Genomic DNA, 19,195 nt, shown 5'->3' with positions numbered 1-19,195 from the left:
TGGTTGAGGAAACCATGTCCTGTTTTAGGTGTATTGTCTTCTGAGATTCCTTCTCCTTCTAACAACTCCTCTGCTTCAGAGCTAGCAGGGGAAGTGTTAGGTGTGCTCCCTCTGGAAATTGGTTTATCGAATTTGTTATATTTCTCTTGAAAGGTGTAAACTCGATCTTCATTATAGTCTCTCTCACCTCTGAAAATGTTCATGTGTTTGCGTAACTTGATCTCGTCTTTGTATTCTTTTAATATTTCATACATTTTAAGATAGTTCTTTTCTTTAGTTACTTCTAATGCCTTTGCCTCTGTTATTTCCTTTTTGATGCTATCAATGTGTTCCATTGCTCTTTTTTGTTCTCTAGTCGCATGTTCTATCAGCATTTCCAACATTTGTTTGGAGCATGTATTCAATTTTTTTTCCCAATCTTCAGCTAAATCTGTGTCTTCATCCTTGTTGAAGTCAGGGAAAATTAGAATTCGTAATCCTCTCGGGATTTGTCGTTTAGTTAAGTAATTCTTTAGCGAAATAATTTCCCAGTATTTGTCTATTTCCTTGCGTGATATACGTTCTAATTTAATGAATTTGTACCGTAAGTCTTCACGTTTTTGGTTCCCACTTCCGAATGCATGCACATTGCTTCCTTTAGGTGTAAATAGGTTGTTTGGCAAACACATGGAGTAAGGTGCAAAAAACACATGTGCAAACACAGTTCACGAAACACAGAACCAAGCCAAACCCGCTTGTATTTGCACAAATAGGACTACAGGCGTCTTTACATAGCATAATATACTTTTAAACATCTTCCAATATGGCCGCCGCCATAGACTAGTGAGTACTGATATTAACGAAGGACCCAGTTCCCATGACAACCCTCATATTAACACAGACCTCACTGGCACCTCCACCATTTTCTTTCCGATGCGGGACGCGCAAACGAGATTTTGCAGGTAAACCCTGGGGGGGACCACCTAAACCCACCCACTTGTATTAACCAATCGCATTAAGATGCGTTCTTAAATCCAAGGTACGGACATTTAGAATAAGCACACTTGTTAGTGTGTGATATAAACACGGCATCATTCTTTTTCTTCTTCTTTGTCCATTCAATCCGGGCATCAGCCGGATGGCTTTCACTGAATGCCACCTAACCATACGAATCGGATATAGGACGCAGGCGAGCGTACGGCTTTTACAATTTGTAAATCTCTCGTTAATTAATTCTGGCACTGGTCGATAAGATTGCGAGCATCCATATGGGAAGAAAAAAACACAGGAAGCATGCGAGCGCACAGCATCTTGAAATGAACACAAACTAATGAGACCTATTGAGACAATTCGATTTTTTGATGTCCCCCCCCAGCCTCTCTTTACCCAGGTTTGGGATTTCAACCCAGTTATTACTCGCCCTATATCCAACATGACTTTTAGAAACAGCACGGGGTAAGAAATAAGAATGTTTTCCTTATTAAGTATGCATCGCAATTATGCCATGTAATTGGAACTGTATATACTGATGTCTCTAACCTCTTTGTGCATCATTCTTTTCTTCACCTTACCATCCGCCCCTTTCTCCCCTCCCTTCCTCTCTGTCTTGTTCTACCAACCTTACACATGTATAATGGGAACCCCATTTTTTGGCCACTATGCCAATTTGTTGTCACTTGCCTCATACACCGAAATCGGTATGTATATGGGAATGTGCTTAACGCAATATATATTTTGTGGTTTTTATTTATTTTTTTATTTATTGTTTATTCTTTCATTTAATATATGTTATTTATTTTCATTCTTATTTATGTTGTTTAATTCGTGGATTGACTAATGTGGTGTTGGTCTTAATTCTTTCCCATTTTCGGTTATATTTATTGTGCTTGGCCTACCACAATATAATCCGGATGGATTACAAATTCTTGATTTATGTTGTAATTTAAAAATTGTGTGGTTTAAATGATTGCACAACAATTATCATTTTTCATTTATGGTTTGTTTTATTTAGACATGCCCTTATTTGAGAAAGGCACCTTGCCGAAACACGTGTCATGTTTAAAGGGCAAATGCAAATAAATTTATCAGCACTATAATACCTTTTTGGAATCCTTTTTATTTGTTTCTGGCGCAGTAATATGGTGTGCCCGCAGCACTTTCTCCATGATGTAGTTTATGTCCTCTGTCTGAGGAGCACGTCTGCTTCAAGACCCCGCTAAGCGGGATGCAGGCTCACTAAGTAAACAGTCCAACTATGCCCTGAATAAGGGGCAGATAAGGACAGAGTTAACAAGCTAAATACAATACAGATTGCTAAAAGTAAAATCACTATATGATAAAAACAATCGGCAAGTAAAAGAAAAATAAGTAAAAATTGCACAATTCTACCAATCCTAAAAGCGGCTTCTGATTTTGCATCGCTGAGCCATATGCCCAGTTACTTAAACAAGTGCACTTGTTCAATTACCACTCCATCTAAGAACCACGAATAACGGTTCTTTCCTATATTTGAGTTTCCAAAACTTTTTTAGTTTTCCCCTTGTTGATTTCAAGGCTGTTGGATTTAATGTAGCTATGAAGTGAGTCCAATTTTCGTTGTAGTTCTACTGGGGTTTGGTCGATTAAGACCACATCATCCGCGTACAATAGGCAGGATAGTTGGACTCCCCCTACCTTTGGAGGAAAAGTTCTTATTGACAAATTGGACTCTTTCATGTCTGCCAAGAAGAAGTTGAATAGAGCCGGGGCCATTGGACACCCCTGTTTAACTCCCTTTGAAATAGTCATTTTGTTGGATATAAGGCCGGATTTGTCCAACCGAACTCTTAATGTTGTGTCGAAATGCATTGCCTTTATAGGGTCTAATAAGGCTGCAGGGCAGTTTTTAGCTTCAAGTTTTTCCCCACAGTTTGTTGTCACTTACTTCATGCACCGAAATCGGTATGTATATGGGAATGTGCTTAACGCAATATATATATATATATATATATATATATATATATATATATATATATATATATATATATATATATATATATATATATATATATATATATATATATATATATATATATTTATTTATTCTTTCATTTAATGTTATTTGTTTTAATTCTTATTTATGTTGTTTAATTCGTGGTTTGACTAATGTGTTGTTGGTCTTAATTATTTCCCATTTTGGTTATATTTATTGTGCTTGGCCTACCACAATATAATCCGGATGGATTACAAATTCTTGATTTATGTTGTAATTTAAAAATTGCGTTGTTTAAATGATTGCACAACAATTATCATTTTTCATTTATGGTTTGTTTTATTTAGACATGCCCTTATTTGAGAAAGGCACCTTGCCGAAACACGTGTCATGTTTAAAGGGCAATTGCAAATAAATTTATCAGCACTATAATACCTTTTTGGAATCATTTTTTAAAGTTTCTGGCGCAGTAATATGGTGTGCCCGCAGCACTTTCTCCATGATCTATAACAAACGGAGTAGAGGAACTCTAAGTCTCCGTCTACGGACACACCAATGCGACAGCTCAACAAGTAAAAATAAACAGGTCGCAGTGGCAACAGTTAATATCAACCAAAAAGTTCCTCCTACACTTGTCAGACATAAACTACATAGCCCAGAACCCTTGGTAGTTCTCGCGCCATATTTCTTTTCAAAGCAGGCGCGAGAGCACCAAGCAGTCTTTGGCAGTCCGTAAAGGCAGGAAGCTCTCTTACTCTTCCTATTGATCTTCCTTTATGGGTATTGCAGAGGTCCTAGCCGCCATATCTGCGGCCAGAACCATATTTGACGAGAGTAAATCCACGCTGGACTGCCTTGCTAAGGTAAACCCTCCCGCTGGTGGGAATATGGGTAGCTCCATGGAACTGAATAGCTCTAGCCCCTTATGTAAATCCTGGCAGGCAATTCCCCCAGTTTCCCTTTACATCAGCGCTGACTTTCAATCTTTAGACACCCCCTCCTCTCGTTTTCCAGAAGTAGAAGAGCCCCGGGTCATTCTGTAGCTTTAATTTTTTTATTTAACCTTGCTATATGGGAAGTAAATTCTCAATCCATTGTAGGAGCTGAGTCTAAACTAGTTAAAATAGGGCTTAATGCAGAGAACACCATCAATCTCCTCTTGCTTTTATAGACCTCCCACTGCAGCAGAGGACTTTGCTATTGCACTTTTGAACTGCCTCCTTTCATTCCTTCAACCCAAGACTAGATTTTTAGTATTGGATGATTTTAATCTCTGGCTAGGGCATGAGCCTGATGTTATGGCCACATACCTGGAGACGGCATTGCCTAATCTGGGCTTTGAACATAATGTTCACAAACCTAGCCACTGCAAGGGGCACACTCTCTGGATTTGGCAACTACACTTAATATTGTCAACGAAGGACCTTCAAGTCTTGGCCTGCCCTTGGTCAGACCACGTTTTTGCGCATTTCACAGTGCAGTGTGAATCTCCAATTAAATAAGAGGCTTGTTTAAACAAGAGTTCTTGTCCAGAATTCTGAGAAATCTGGCATTCCAGCACATTGAACGTATGATCAGACCGGTTATTGCAGACTTATCCAATCTGGATTCTGCAGAAGAGCTATCAAATCTCCTCATCATTTGCTAACATCTCGAATACCCTTGCACCCTTAAAAAAGAAAATCCAGAAAGAAGCATGTAACAATAAAAAATGGTTTTCTCTAGAACTCAAGAACCTAAAAGCATCTAAACTTAATCATGTTTACGTGTGGAAATCCAACCACACTCCCCTGACCCAAGCAGCCTACAAAGGGGCAGCCAAAGAGTATAAATTAGCAATTGTTGACTCAAAACAAAACTCCCAATAGCAGAATCCAGAGTGCTCAATCCAAAGTGAAGGAGCTCTTTAAAATTAATAAAGAGCAGGAAACCCTGCATATTCAGGACACTGGTACTGTAAAAAAGGATGCTGCTTGGTGCTCAGCCATTCAAGAAGCTATGCAGGGAAAACTTAATAAAATCAAGGCGGGTATTGCCCTTAAAAAAGGGTATCGGTGCCCAGGGCCCACGTTTTTGTGAAAAATTCCCTTATTCCACACTTAAGCTTTGCCCCTATAACTGTGTCAGAATTATCCATCGTTGAACATTTCAAAGCTACCAAATGTAAAGGCGATCAGTGTTCAGCGGTCATCATAAAATCCTGTCCTCCTACTCTGTTGGATGCCATTTGTGAATTCCGCCTTCTTAGAAAGCTCAGTGCCACTGGGGTTAAAAAAGGAATGGATTACGCCCATCCTGAACAAGCCAGGTTTATGTGCTGATTTGCCTTTAAAATGCAGACCCACCTCGAACACCCCGTTTCTGCTCAAGATCTTGGATTAGGTAGCTTGCGTCCAAATCTCTGCTCACCATAACAAATATCCCATTCTCAAATATCAATCAGGGTTTAGGCAGGGATTTGGGACTGAAACTGCTCTGTTAGAGCTGAAGTCCAGATAATTAGATTGCATGGACAATGAAAAACTGTCTCTTCTGATGTTGGATGTATCAGCTGCTTTCGACCTGGTGGATCACCAGGTTGAAGGACATGGCTAATTTCTCGAGGTGAAGCGGCCCTATGGATTTCTTCGTTCCTGAGTAACTGGGAATTTCGAGTCTATTGTGAGGATGCAAAAGCTCCTCCCATTATTCTGGAATTTGGCATCCGCCAAGGGGCATGTATTTCCCCATGCCTATATAACATCTTCACGGTACCTTTTTTTCGCTTTCTTAGAACAGAATGGGATGGTGTTCACAAACGGCGCTGATAATACTAGGTGTCATCCCACTCGCAGGTACTCATGATAAAGATGAGCTTCATCTTAATAAAGTGTACACTTTTATTGAGAGCTGGATGGTGCAGAATGCCCTTGCTCTGAATCTAGACAAGACAGAGCTCCTGGTAGTTGGCACTCCTAACATGGTAAGGAAATTGGGACCTGCGTATGAGAGTTTTCGCATAGAGGACGCTAGAATTGTCACTCAAAAAAAGGTTAAGACGCGTGGGGTCTTTCTTGACCAGCACTTAAACATGAAAGCTCATGTTGGTAGCTTAGTCTCGTCTTCAGCTTATTACATCAAGCTTTTGGCTCACCTCTGACCATTTATTACACAATCTAACGCCAAGGCCATTGCTATGGCCATAGTGGGTGCCAAAATCTATTACTGCTGCAGTCTGATGTATGTTGGTTACAGGTGATACAGAATAGTGCAGTTTGAGTGGTCACTGGAATTGCTTGGAAAGATCATGTGTCGGAGGCCAGACGTAGTCTGCACTGGCTCCTTATAGAATCGAGGCTACTATATCGCCTTCTGGTAATAACACACAAATGCTGATTGGGCAAAATGCCTTCCTATCTACAGAAAGAGAAAACACATATGAGATCTTAGATCTACTAAAACGGACCAGCTAGCCCCCCCAGATGTAACGCCACTAAAGCCACGAAAGGAGCCTTTCATAGCCTTTCATAACGCAGCCCCAAGAGCATGGAATAGTTTCCTCCTGATCTCCGAGGACTAAAGTCTACTGAGCTCTTCAGGAAGAAATTCAAAACTTTATTTGATTGACCGGCTCTCTTCTCCGGATTCCCTCTCTGATTAGCCCCTGGTTTTATGATTCTTATTTTGTTTGTCTTTTTCGGTCTTTTGCGCCCTTAAGCCTGCGGGTCCATGGTTGGCATGGTATAATTCAGTAAAGAAGCCCCAATGGTGTTACATCTTGGAGCAAAAATTAAAGCCCTTGCGAGCAAAGTGTGTGCCTTGATTCGAAAGTTTGGCCGTTTTTTGATAATTCTGGTATTGCTATTCTATAAATCAAGTGGTTCCTGCCATAACATACGGAGCAGAGGCAATGGCTAACATCTCCAAGTCATTATGGCCACTGCTGGAAGGCACATTTTGGAAAAGAGTGCTGTTTATCCCCCCCATCCACACCGATTCAAATCATCCGGCGGGAGCTGGGGCTCTCGTCGTTAAAACTAACGTTGGAATGGAACAGATTGGCTCTATTTAGGAAATGCTTTATAACCTCACACCCAGATACTCTGGAACTGCTTCACAAGGAAATCATGGCTGCTCAAAACTCCATGCTGAACAAATGGAGACTGAAAACAACTAGCCAACTGGAAGAAATCGGAGGTTCAGTCCACCTACTACTGACTAATCCTATATGGATTAAGAACGAATTTAAGTAATTGGACTGGATCACTACTCTGGAGGCAGCCTCCAGTTATCAACCTGTCGCCCATTTGCCTCCAGAGCCTCGAAAATGTAATACGGTATACAACTATTTAAAACAGTTTGCTAACATGACATTTAGAGACTAATTTTTGATAAACCGTTTGCACCCTCTATCGTCGAGCGATACAGGCGATCCGTGGCCTACCAGAAGGGAATAAGTGTCATTATTGTAAAGACGACTCTGAGGTGGAAACTTTGAAACACCTAATTATTTTTTCTCCACCTCTCACTGAGGCACGCACAGCTTAATCTGGCACTTTACTATCTGAGTATCTGATCCTTGACTCGGAAGTCTGGTGGAGAACTTTGATGGGAGGAAGCAAGACTCCATTTGTAATTGTGGTGGTTACATTTTTAACTAAACTGTTTTAAGGGAAACATGGAAGAGTCTCCTAAAGTTTAGGAGGATACTTCTGGGATTTTTCTTTTTGTATCTACATTGTGATTTTCTTAGCTAAAAATTGTTTCCATTGAATGCAAATAACATTTAAAAAAATATCTGTAATTAATGTGCTGTTTTTTCCTAATTTTGACTATACCTCCATTATTATACTATGTCTGACTTTTTTTTAGATTCCCACCTTCAGAGGTTTGTTGCAAAACTTTATTTAAGATGTGAACTATTGCTGTTTTAAAATAAATAAAGCACATATTTTTATAGTAAATAAAAAGTCTCGTTAAAAAAAAACAAGCATTGGCTTGTGTAGACGTATTAAGCAAGTTGCCAGGCACTGCTTTTAGATGCCCAGGTACTCGCCCCATTTTGCACCTGCTACCATCAATGGCCAGTTACTACCCCTATGGCAGTGCATGGCAAGTGCCTTTCCCATGCCTACACAAAAGCGCAAACAGTTGGTATTGCCAATGCGTGTTGCTTATGAACCCAGAAAACCATCTTGCTTTACATTATGGTGACAAAATCTCAGCAACATATATAACGCCATCTCCTACTACTGAATGCAGCCTAGTTAAAGCAATAAAGCAGCATTTTTCAGGTCAGTCTGGCTGTGCCCTCCTTGAAATTGACCAAACATCTTTGTCTTTTTGCAGATTATCTATGCCGAACAGCCTCTAACTGACAATCAACGCTCTTTATCTTCATATGGTTTGAAAGATGGCGATGTTGTTGTCCTACGACAAAAGGATACTGTAGATCCTCGGCCAGCAGCTCCTCACCCTGGTGAGAAATATTCAACTTTGTACACATGACAGGAAGAGAGCAGCCCTGTACACATCGACGGGAAACTACTTTATTTTTTTTGTGTGCTTTTCTCTCCTTGCACAATCATTTTATGCTCACAATTAATAACATTTCTGCCCTTTTCCAGGTTGTCACTCAGCTGATTAATTTTTAGGTCTTGTTTGAAGTCAGGCAGAGGTATTGCATTAGAGAAATAAAAAATAATCCTGGAAAGGATTCGAAATTGCTGGGAACTGCAGCTATTTAGCTCCGGCGTGTAGAACAGAAGAGCCTGGTTATCTTGACACCAATAGCTACCAGGAGCTACTTTTGACTCCCTATGCCAACTGATGCCATACACAAATATGAACCTGACATTATCGTTATGTGTTTGAGAATGTGTACAAATAAGCATTAGGAAACCTGGTAGGATGCAGTTAAAGCATATTTGCCCCTTTATAATGGACAAACTATTATAGCGTGAAAGTTAGATTTGCAACTCACTTTATACTAGCTCCTCGTTCTCAAGTGGTATACCCTGCTTACTGGATGATGCCTGATAGCCAGGAGCTGCTCTTATCTCCTGCTTATCAAATCCCTATTTTGACCCCTGCATGCGAAAACGCAGCCTGGCAATACAAGCATAAGGTGTGCCAGTTTTCTTTGGTGTCTCTTTGAGATTCTTTGTGGGAAGCCATCCATTTCCCTACCATAGTTCCTGGCCACCACCACCTGCCTTTTCTGAATGAGTTTGCTCTTCTTTGACCATCCAATACACGCCTGTAACCCTCCTCGGTTGTCTGCAAACCATGGGTTTCTGGGTGCCTGGGTAGAACTGAGAAATTGACTGTTTCAGCTGCCAATTACCAGCTTCCCCACTGAACCTGGTGCATTATGGGACACGTAGTCAAACAGCTGTCTGCTGATAGAGGCAGAGCAAAATCTGGGATAAGTAGTTATGGGTCTCAGGATGTGTATGCTTTTGTGAACAACAGATGGTGGAATCATTTACCATTTCAGGACTGAAATTGTAATTTTCTCCCAAAAATAAAATGCATAATTTGAATTCTGATGCTTGTAAATCTGTTTAGAATCACATGCTGTGCATATAGTCCGACATCTAGAAGTAATTTCAGAATATTGCATCTTTTTTTCCCCGAAGATCGAAAAGGGACATCAACATGGGTGTGACTGTAACACTGTCCCTAACGTAATGTGTAGTTTGCCCAAGATCCTTTACACGTTGAGGTCCCCCAGATAGTTTTTTCCGCCAATCTGGTCGGTCGCATTATGCAGAGCTCGTGTTACAAGAATTATTGCTGTTTCGTGCGTCTTTGACGCGTACTTCTTCGACAACTGTTCGAACCTCTTCGATTGTTCCTGTTCTGCCATCCTCCAAGCATTTGCTGCCTTCAACAGCTGTTGTTGGCCTTGGCCTTCAGGCTTACAGTAGGGAGAGTGGGACCCGTTTTCTCTAGACATTTCTCTTAAGAGAATGCCTTTAGTTTCTTTTCCCTCCTCTTCTTCCTTTTCTCGTCTGGCTGCTTTTCCACACTATCACAGTGAGAACTCCTTTTAAATTTTGCCCTTTCTGTAACGGGAGGTTTCTGTGGAAGGACACTCACAGGGAGTGTAACCGTTGTCTACCTCTTGACCACGACAAGTGGTGTTGCAAGGCCTGTAAACTCTTTAGGCCTAAGATGCTTGAAGACAGGCACACAAAGTGGTGGGCAGCCTATGTGATGGAGGCCACGTGATGGAGGCCAAGAGTCACTCTCCTGCCGTCGACTCAGAGGATTCTTCAAGCAGCCACGGCCGGCGCATGGTACCAAGACTTCTGTTTCACAGGATGCCGCCCCTAATGTTTTGACTCATGTTTCGAATGCATCAAAAGACTTGTGGAAACGTGCTTCCTTAGTGAAAACTCACCCCAAACTCATGGAAAAGCATTCCCAGGCCTCCTGGTTCTGGCCCTAAAAAAGTCACTGCTTTGCCTTCAGGGTATTCCCAGGCCCCCTCTCCTTTGTCCCAAGTCCTGCTCCACCTGACTCTTCTTACCCTCTTTCAGAGGATTCCTCTTCCACTTCCTGATCTAGGGAGCGATTTGAACACTGTATGAAGCAAGTGTCAGAAAGTACTGATTTTTCAGAGAAGCTTGACATCCTTAAGAGGTCCTGTCCCCTTGATAAAGGCCCTAGACCCTCAAAGTCTCTTTAAGCTTCACTCCTGAGGCTCGCTCTTCCTCTGAGACAACGGTTACCTCAGCCCCCTGAAATAAAAATTCAAGATCAGGATGATATCTACTAAGTTTCAGATTAGGATGATGACTCCCAAGACCCGGTTTCTCATGACCCAGATGCTTGGACCCCCACAGATGACCAGGGAAATTGGCCACTACCTTTTGCTCATGAAGCTGAGCCTGGTAATCTTTTTCTGGATCCTCCTATATCTAAACCCAGGGAGGCTTCCCCCAAATATGATCAGATGCTATGTAACACTATACTTAGGAAGGCAGCAGACAATTTTCAAATTGTCACCCAGTAGGCATGAACTCATTCAGCCTACAGCACCCGCATCGCTACCAATACTACACTCCGTACTCTCTTTAGCGATGTCCAATGCGGACTGGTGCAAGAGGGTCTACAGAATGTACAAGAGCCTACAAGGTCACAGCTACTTGCAGTGGTGCACGGGGGACGTGAAGTTGCACAGAAAATATTGAAGAACAAGCTTGACTACGCAGAGACTGTGGGCAGGGTGTTGGATGAAGGCACTCTCATGCATGGCTTAAGAATTTGGGGTTTAAGGCAGAGACCCAGGCCTCGCTCATTAATAAAGAAGGTGCACAAGATATTAAAGTCTCAATCAGATCTTGGTCAAGCCATATGTAAAAAGTAGTGTCTTCAATACCTGCCGGCCCTTTCAGGGGGTAGTCTTTCCCCGCTGAGCTCAGGGTACCTATGGGACTGGGAGATCTTCCTGCTATTCTGGCCAGGGAACATCCAGCACCTTTCAGAGCCCTCAACAAAGGGGATTTCGGCATTGGCAAAGGTAGGGGAAGAAATGCAGTGGCCAGAGGCTCCCCTGCCCTGGCAATCAAATGACTCAATGATTTGGGTCCCCTCCCATGCTTCTCCCGTAGGACGACGACGATTAACATGCTTCACCCACGCATGGGAGGGAATAACCTCCAGATCAGTGGGTGTTCAAGACTGTGATCGAGTTTCTCCATTCTCCCTGATACCACCCGCCAAAGCGCAGAAGACTATCTGCAGAACATCTTCACATCCTCTTTGAAGAAATACAAAGCTTGCTGCAAAATGGAGCGATCAAGCTCGTCCCAAATCTTCAGGTAAACAAGGGTATTTATTTAATATACTTCCTTGTACCCAAAAAGGATCTAACCATGCGCCCTGTATTAGACCTGCGTCCTGCGAACAACTATGTCGAGCCTGAAAAATTCAGGATGATAACTGCAGGAGGTAATCCTGTTACTGAAGCAAGGGGATTACATGGCCACCTTGGATATGAACGATGCATACTTTCATATTTCAATGTTGGCAGCACACAAAGTACCTATTGTTCAAGATGGAGGACACTCGCTATCCGTTCAAGGTACTCTCACAGGGTGTTTACCAAGTTACTGGCAGTGGCGGCAGCTCACCTGTGCAAACAGGCCGTTTTGGAGTACCCTTATCTCGACGACTGGCTCAAAAATGCAGACTTGCACCAGGCGTGTCTGGCGAACACCCAAAAGACGATGGACCTTCTTTTCAACCTAGGCTTCTCCACCACCGAGAAAGTCAAGTCTTGTCCCCAGCCAAGCCAAACAATTTCTGGGGGCCCTAATTTAGACAGAAGACAGGCTTGTCTTCCCCTTCAACAAGATGGTTCAAAACATGCTGTTCCAGATCCCTCTGGATGTAGCCAGTCGTCAGGTAACCGTACGGAAAGCCATGTGACTGTTGGGGATGATGGCATCCTGCATCTTCTTGCTTCCACACACTCGTCTGCACATGTGTCATAGGCAGGATTGGCTCTCGAGACAATGTGGTCAAGCAAGCGGTCAGTGGGACGATCTAGTGGTTGTTTCGACAACCGTCGTTCAGTATCTGCAGTGATGGTCAAAGGAGAAGACTCTTCTGAAGGGGAACTCCTTCACCACCCCCACAGTAGAAGCCACTGTCACCACAGACGCATCCCTGTCGGGATGGGGAGCACACCTTCCACACCAGATGGCGCACAGAGTGTTGTTACAATCAGTAGCGAGCAAACACATCGACCTGTTTGAGCTACTTGCTGTATTCAGAGCCCTGGAAGCTTTTCAGACACAACTACAAGGGAAGACAGTTCTGGTCCTTACAGACAGCACCACGGCCACAGCGCTGTCCAAATTGTCAGAGCATTTGGAAATGGGCACTAGCACGATATGTTACTGTCACAACATGTTCCAGGGAACACAATCTTCTGGCAGACATGCTCAGCAGAGACGTGCAGCTACCCGTATAACACGAGTGACGCTTGCACAAACACATTTTACACAACGTTTTGCCCCTTTCCTTTCCCGGCTCTTGAGGTGAGGGGCACGCTCTCCATTGCTCCTCCTTCCCAGCGCACAGCCCAGATTGCATCAGAACCTTTCTCCCTCTCTTCTGGATGCTGATCCTTCGCTGCATCCGCCTCACGGCACACATCGCCCGCAGTGAGTGTTGCCTTGCTCATGATGATCTGTTAAAGTGTATCCTGTGGGAGACCTGTCCTTGATTGGGAATGGCATTTTTCGTCATTATTGCAGCAAGTCTTTGTTCATTTTGCAATGGCCGCCCTCTTCCTCAGCACCGGAGTGCCTCAGAAGGTTGCCATAACAACCTTGCAAACGAGGCTCCTGATTGGCTCTCATGCGGTTTAATCAGCCAACCAGTCGCCAGCAGGGGAGAAGCCTGCCCCAGCCTGAAGACACAGATCTCAAAGCCCTGTCTGCTGCCTGTCCGCTACCAGAACGCTGCTGAATTATTTTGCTTGTCACCCCTGCATTTGAACTTTCATGATGCGGCTACCTCATGTTCTAAGCAATCTGGACTACCATAACTATGGGCTAGTTACCTCCTTTCTAGACACACTTCTATCCTCTTTTGACTTTGTTTCCTTCTCTGCCTGTCTTCCATGTTTGCACCCACTGCTAGCATCTGATTTTGGTTGCTATTTAAAATCTGGCTGTGTATTTATGCATTTAGATAAAATTTAAATCTGGCTGTGTATGCAAACTTGCTGTGCCATTTACGCAGACCCCCCACCCCCCACTGTATGCTGTAATGTCTGTTTGCCTGCCTTCTGTACTTCGCTACCCCCTCCCCCTTTCCTCTTCTGTTTCACCACGCTCACTGTTTCTCTGTCTTCTGTTCCTCTCCCTATTCTTTATCCCTTTCCCCCCTTCTATATTCTTTGCACTTACACTATCCGAAATATTCATCAGACCTAGTAGGTTAGCTGGGAAATGTGCCTATGCTTTTTTCCCCCCCTCCGTTCCCCTCCTCAACAGGATAGTTCACAAGCTGCACCAGGAACAAGTTACACTAATCCTGGTTCTCATATTTCATGAGAATGTCACTTTCCCCTCCGGTGAAGCTGCCTTGTTCATTCAGCATGCTGTCCCTAGATCAGGGGACATCACTGCATCAATGCCCGCAAACGCTCAACTTAGCAGCATGGCTCGTGAGGTCATAGAATTCGGGCATCTTCAGCTGCCTCAAGGGTGTATGGACATTATTAAAGAGACAGAAACCTCATACCATGCACTGTTATTCCAATAAACGGAAACACTTTGTCATTTGGCGCAGCACGCGTAACATCCACCCAATTGACTATTCAGTTGCACACATAGTCCTTTGTGTAACTCACCTATTAGACACTTTGCTTCTTTTTCTTCCTACACCACATCTCAAAGCAAGGTTTCCCGGTGGAAAGTCCCTGTAATTAAGGATTTCAGGGTAGGGGTAAAAAGACTTGACCCTCCTATCTCTAATCCAACTCCCGGATGGGACTTGAATGTCGGCTTTACTAAACGTATGGTCCTTCCTTTTGAGCCAATGTACAAAGCTAGTCTTGGGGATCTCAACTAGAATACTGCTTTTCTGCTTGCTATTGCATCTATTAGGAGAGTCGGTGAACTGCAGGCACTCTCAGTTCACGACCCATTAGTTACCATTCATAAGGACAAAGTGGTGCTGTGCACACAACCATGCTTTGCGCCTAAATTCATTTTGAAGTTTATTTGAACCAATCTATCCAACTTTCTTTCAAAATCCCACTATTACCTTGATAAACCAAAACCATTAAGAAAAACAGACCAATCTCTAGATGGATTGAAAAATGCATCCAAATGTGTTGCTCTCTGGCTAAGAGAGATTTACCCTTAAGCCTAGAGCACATTCTACTCGAGGCACAGGAGCTACTATAGCTTTTATTGCAACTGTTCTATTCACACTTTCACCCAACATTACTGCTTAGAAACACACTCTAAGACTGATTCTTAGTTGAGTTGGGAGGTGTTATAACATGTCTTTGATGCCGTTCCTTAACACATCCCACCACCATCTCCTGGTACTGCTCACTAGTCCATGCAGAGCATGTGATTCTAAGCAGATTCACAAGCATCAGAAGACTTGCATTACTCGCGTAATCATATTCCTGGTACTTGTATCTGCTTAGATTCAAATGCACCCACCCTTCCTCTCCTCTTAAGTGTTGAAGGAACATAGACGGCCTACATCTTCTCTTCTTCTGTACTCGCACACGTTTGCTCAGGCTCCCTCATGGCAGAACAAAAACAACTGAGGGGGTTGGGGAGCCTCGACGCGTGAAGGATCATGTGTACACTATATGTCACGTTGTGTATAGTTAGTCACACCCATGTTGATGTCCCTTTTCAATCTTCAAAAAAAGAGATGCAATACTCCACAATTACCACTAGATGTCAGACTATATGCACAGCATGTGGCTCTAGGCAGATGCAAGCACCAGAAATACTTGACATGCCCAAAATCAAATCATATTTCCACAATTCAGTGTACTGCTCTGTAACAATCATTTGTATGGAACAATACTTTGTATGACTATGAAATACATATCCACAGTGGACTCTGCTGCTCTAATGACCTATAAGCAGAATCTGCAGTTCTCAGTAATGCATTTGACAAAGTGCACTCTACTTGTTGAGCTTTAAGAGACATGTGCACTTTTCATAACTACATCCCTCACGATACATGATGCTTGCCTGAATGCGCAATTGCAATCATTCCTAATACTGTAATTTTGGTGTTCATGTAACCAAAAGCAACCCTACTCAAACTAATCCACTGGAATGCCTCGGTACGTAAGAAGCATTTTTCAAGCTTCCTTTTGAAGTCTTGCTGGATTCCATGCAGGCAGAAACTGCATCCCCCTCTTCTCTCACCTTCCCCGCCCACCTCTTTTTCCCCTTCCTCCTTCCCCCACCCCAGCCCTCTCCTCCCTCCATTTCCTCCACTTCCTCCCCTTCCGACATCCCTCCCCCTCTCTCCCGCCCCCTCTCACATGCACCCCTCTCTCTCCATCACACCATGCACCTCTTAGACACCTCTCTCTACGGCCCCCTCACGCCATGCACACCTCTCCTCCCCCCCTGCTCCGTCACACCATGCACCCCTCGCTCCTGCCCCCTCACGCCATGCTCCTCCCTCCCTCTCTTCCCCCTTCTCGCCACACATACCTCATGTCTGTCTTTCTTGGTCTCTCGCTCGCCTGTCTCTGTGCCTTTTTCCACTTGGCCCCATGCAAAACTTAATTGATTTTCTTTTTTCCTCTTTCGTACCTCTTTCTTGCTTTTTCTGAGTGTGATGCCGGTACATGGATAGTTTCCAAGAGGATTGGGTGCTGAATGCTTAACGCCATGTAATGTGCAATAATTTCACTGTTCCTTTTTTTTGTTGCATTTATAAGTAGCGCACTAAGCCCTTAGGCATCTAGGCACCGTTTACATATCTGTGATTAATGTGTGATGGTATGTTAGGGTGAAGACTGTTTAGGTTAAAAAGTCCTTATGTGAAAAGCAATGTTTTTAAAGTCTTTCTAAAAGTCAGTTTCTGAGTGTCAGAGGGAGGTGGTTCCATAGCTTGTCGGCAGTGACTGAGCTGGTACCAACGGCTCGCAATCGTTCGAAGGTGGGCACTTTGATGAGGTGAGAGTTAGATGATCGTGTTAGACTAGAAGGGTGGTATCTTCCGAAGATTTGAGAGATAGGTCTGTTAGTAAAGCAGTGGTGCACGAGGGACAGGGTTTTGAGTTTGATCTATTCATGTAATGGTAACAAGTGTACCTTTCTTCTGGCATCGGAGATATGCTTGTGACATGGATCCCGTCATTGGTGAAGGCATTGCATGCAGGGTCAAGTTAGTGAAGTGAGGCATGGGTGCCGACAAGGAGGATTTCTGTTTCGTCATCGTTGAGGCAGAGGAGATGTGATGCCATCCAGCCTTGAATGATTTCGTTGATGGTTGCTGAATCTTGTTGGTAGTTGCCTGAAAGTGGGAGGAAGATTTGGGTGTCATCGGCATATTTCGTATATGAGATACCTAGGGCGTCAAGGAGGTCAAAGAGCTGTGTGGTATATATGTTGTAGAGTGTGGGCGAAATACAGGAGCCTTGCGGGACGCCACATGTTACAGGGGTGGGGGCGCAGTGTGGTCATCAACAAACACACAGGTAGATCTTCTGGATAAGGTGGAGATCCAGTTAGTGGCAACTGGGGAGAAGTTGGCAGTTGTGGTGTGGTGTTGGTAAATGTTCGTTGATTGACATCAAAGGCTGTGGCTAGGTCAAGCATGAATAGTAGGGATAGTTTACTAGAGTCTCTATTGTCTAGTTGTTTTTTCAAATCAAGCAGGGTGGTTTCAGTTCCATGTCTTGGACCAAGCCTGATTGTCAGAGACCAAGGATGTGTTTTTTTTTCTTCTAAGTAGCGTTGCAGCTGGAGGTAGGTGGCTCAGTCTAGGACTTTTAGGATGAAAGGGACAGTGATGATAGGCCGGTCGTTGGTTGGGATGGTGGAGTCCAAGGATGGTTTCTTAAGTAGAGGGAGAATTCAGATTTATTTGAGGATAGCTGGGACTTGACTCGTTTTAAATGAGGTGTTGATGATGGCGGTGATGATGGGGGCGAGTGCTTCTGCGCAGTTTTTGATGATTGGGGCTGGACAGGCGTCTCCTTTGCAACACAAGGGTTTCGGCTTTTTGTTATATTGGTTACTTCCTGCTCTGTTAGATTAGGTATTCATAACACGCACATCCTTCCCGAACCAAGCAGTAAAGTGCATCTAGGCGCAGATGTTAAAATCTTTTGCTCACATCGGGACAGTCACAGAGCCTATTAATCACAGAAACAAATGTGTTTTCAATTTTTTCCGAAAAGGAATGATAGTTGACATATTCCGCAATTCTGCTGGGAGTGCATTCCAGAGTTGAGGGCCCCTGATGGAAAAACATTGATCTCCCCGGGAGAGGCATTTAGATGAAGGGACAGCTAGGATATCTTCCCAGAGGAGCGCATGGTGCGCACTGGCTGATGGGCCTTAATTTTTTTAATCGGGTACCTGTTTGCAGTTCCTTGAATGTACCTAAAAAATCAGGTGCAACAATCAGAATTCAATTCTTTGTCGGACTGGCAGCCAGTGCAGTTTTTGGCAGTACCTGGAGATGGAGACGGTAGAGAGATGGTTGATTGTACACTAATCTGACGGTAGCATTCTTGGCTACCTGAAGTCACTGCAGTTGACAATCAGAGTAGTCCAGTCTTGAGTTTACCATAGTACCTACAATCATGGCACAGTCTGATTCAGAAACAAGAGGCAAGATGGGTTTCAGGAGTCTAAGTTGAAAATAGACCAATTTAACTGCCTCTGAAACATGGGCATTGCTGCCCAGAGATGCTTGCCAAATGCAGCCTAAGTTCTTAACATTATAGGAGAAGGATGTAACTGAATCAGAAACAGCTGGAAGGGATGGAGGGCATGGTATTTGCTAAGATGATGCTTTGGTCCAAATACTATAACCTCAGTTTTTAAATGATGTTTTATTAGCATTTCCAATGATTCATACAAACAATAAAAGAAACCCCCCACCCCTTTCCCTCCACCCAACTACCCACCCCCCCTCAAGATCACAGTTCATCTATTCTTTCCACCCAGTAAACACCGGCCCCAGACCCATAGTTCAATTGGCCATAGTTCAAGCCAAAAGTTCACATAATGTGCAACAGGCAAATGTTTTGTGGGCACTATTGCAGCATAAAATCACTTTTCAAATAGTCCAACATCATCCCCCAATCACTTCAAAAAATATCATGCTCCCCCTGAATCCTTGGTTATCCATTCCATCGTTAATATTTCTCAGTTTGTGCAACCAACTTTATCGGGGATCATTATTCTTCCAGTTTTTTTGCAAGTACTAACCATGCAACTATCAACATACCCATTCATGCTTTCTTCGTTGGTTTCGGAATTTGTCCTAGCTCGGCCCAAACAACTCGCATAAACTCTCCCCCACCAACAGAGAGCCTATTCCTAGGTACATATTCTTCATTTGTATTTTAACATCCTTCCAAAAACTCCCAATACTTGGGCATTCCCACCAAATATGTTTCCAGTCTCCTTAAGCTCTACAACCCTCCAACATTCAGATGACGTTCTATTATACATTCTATGTAGCCTTTGAGGTGTATAATGCCACTGCATAATTATTTTATACCACATTTTT

At 43.3% G+C, this 19,195-nt stretch overlaps 1 protein-coding gene across 2 annotated transcripts in view; it reads left to right on the top strand.

Annotated features, from left to right (window-relative positions):
- The window catches only part of LOC138472243 (protein DDI1 homolog 2-like), a 996,683-nt gene that overhangs the window by 182,170 nt on the left and 795,318 nt on the right, over positions 1 to 19,195 (top strand). For both annotated transcript variants that reach the window (XM_069610322.1, XM_069610323.1), the window contains exon 2: positions 8,279 to 8,408. In XM_069610322.1, coding sequence (XP_069466423.1) covers positions 8,279 to 8,408 — 130 coding nt within the window. The remainder of the gene's footprint in view (positions 1 to 8,278; positions 8,409 to 19,195) is intronic.

This window comes from Ambystoma mexicanum, chromosome 8 (assembly GCF_040938575.1).
Source record: "Ambystoma mexicanum isolate Mex_15411 chromosome 8, UKY_AmexF1_1, whole genome shotgun sequence".
Classification (NCBI taxonomy): domain Eukaryota; kingdom Metazoa; phylum Chordata; class Amphibia; order Caudata; family Ambystomatidae; genus Ambystoma; species Ambystoma mexicanum.
Note: the sequence above shows the minus strand (reverse complement) of the source record. Positions and strands in the feature narration are given on the sequence as shown.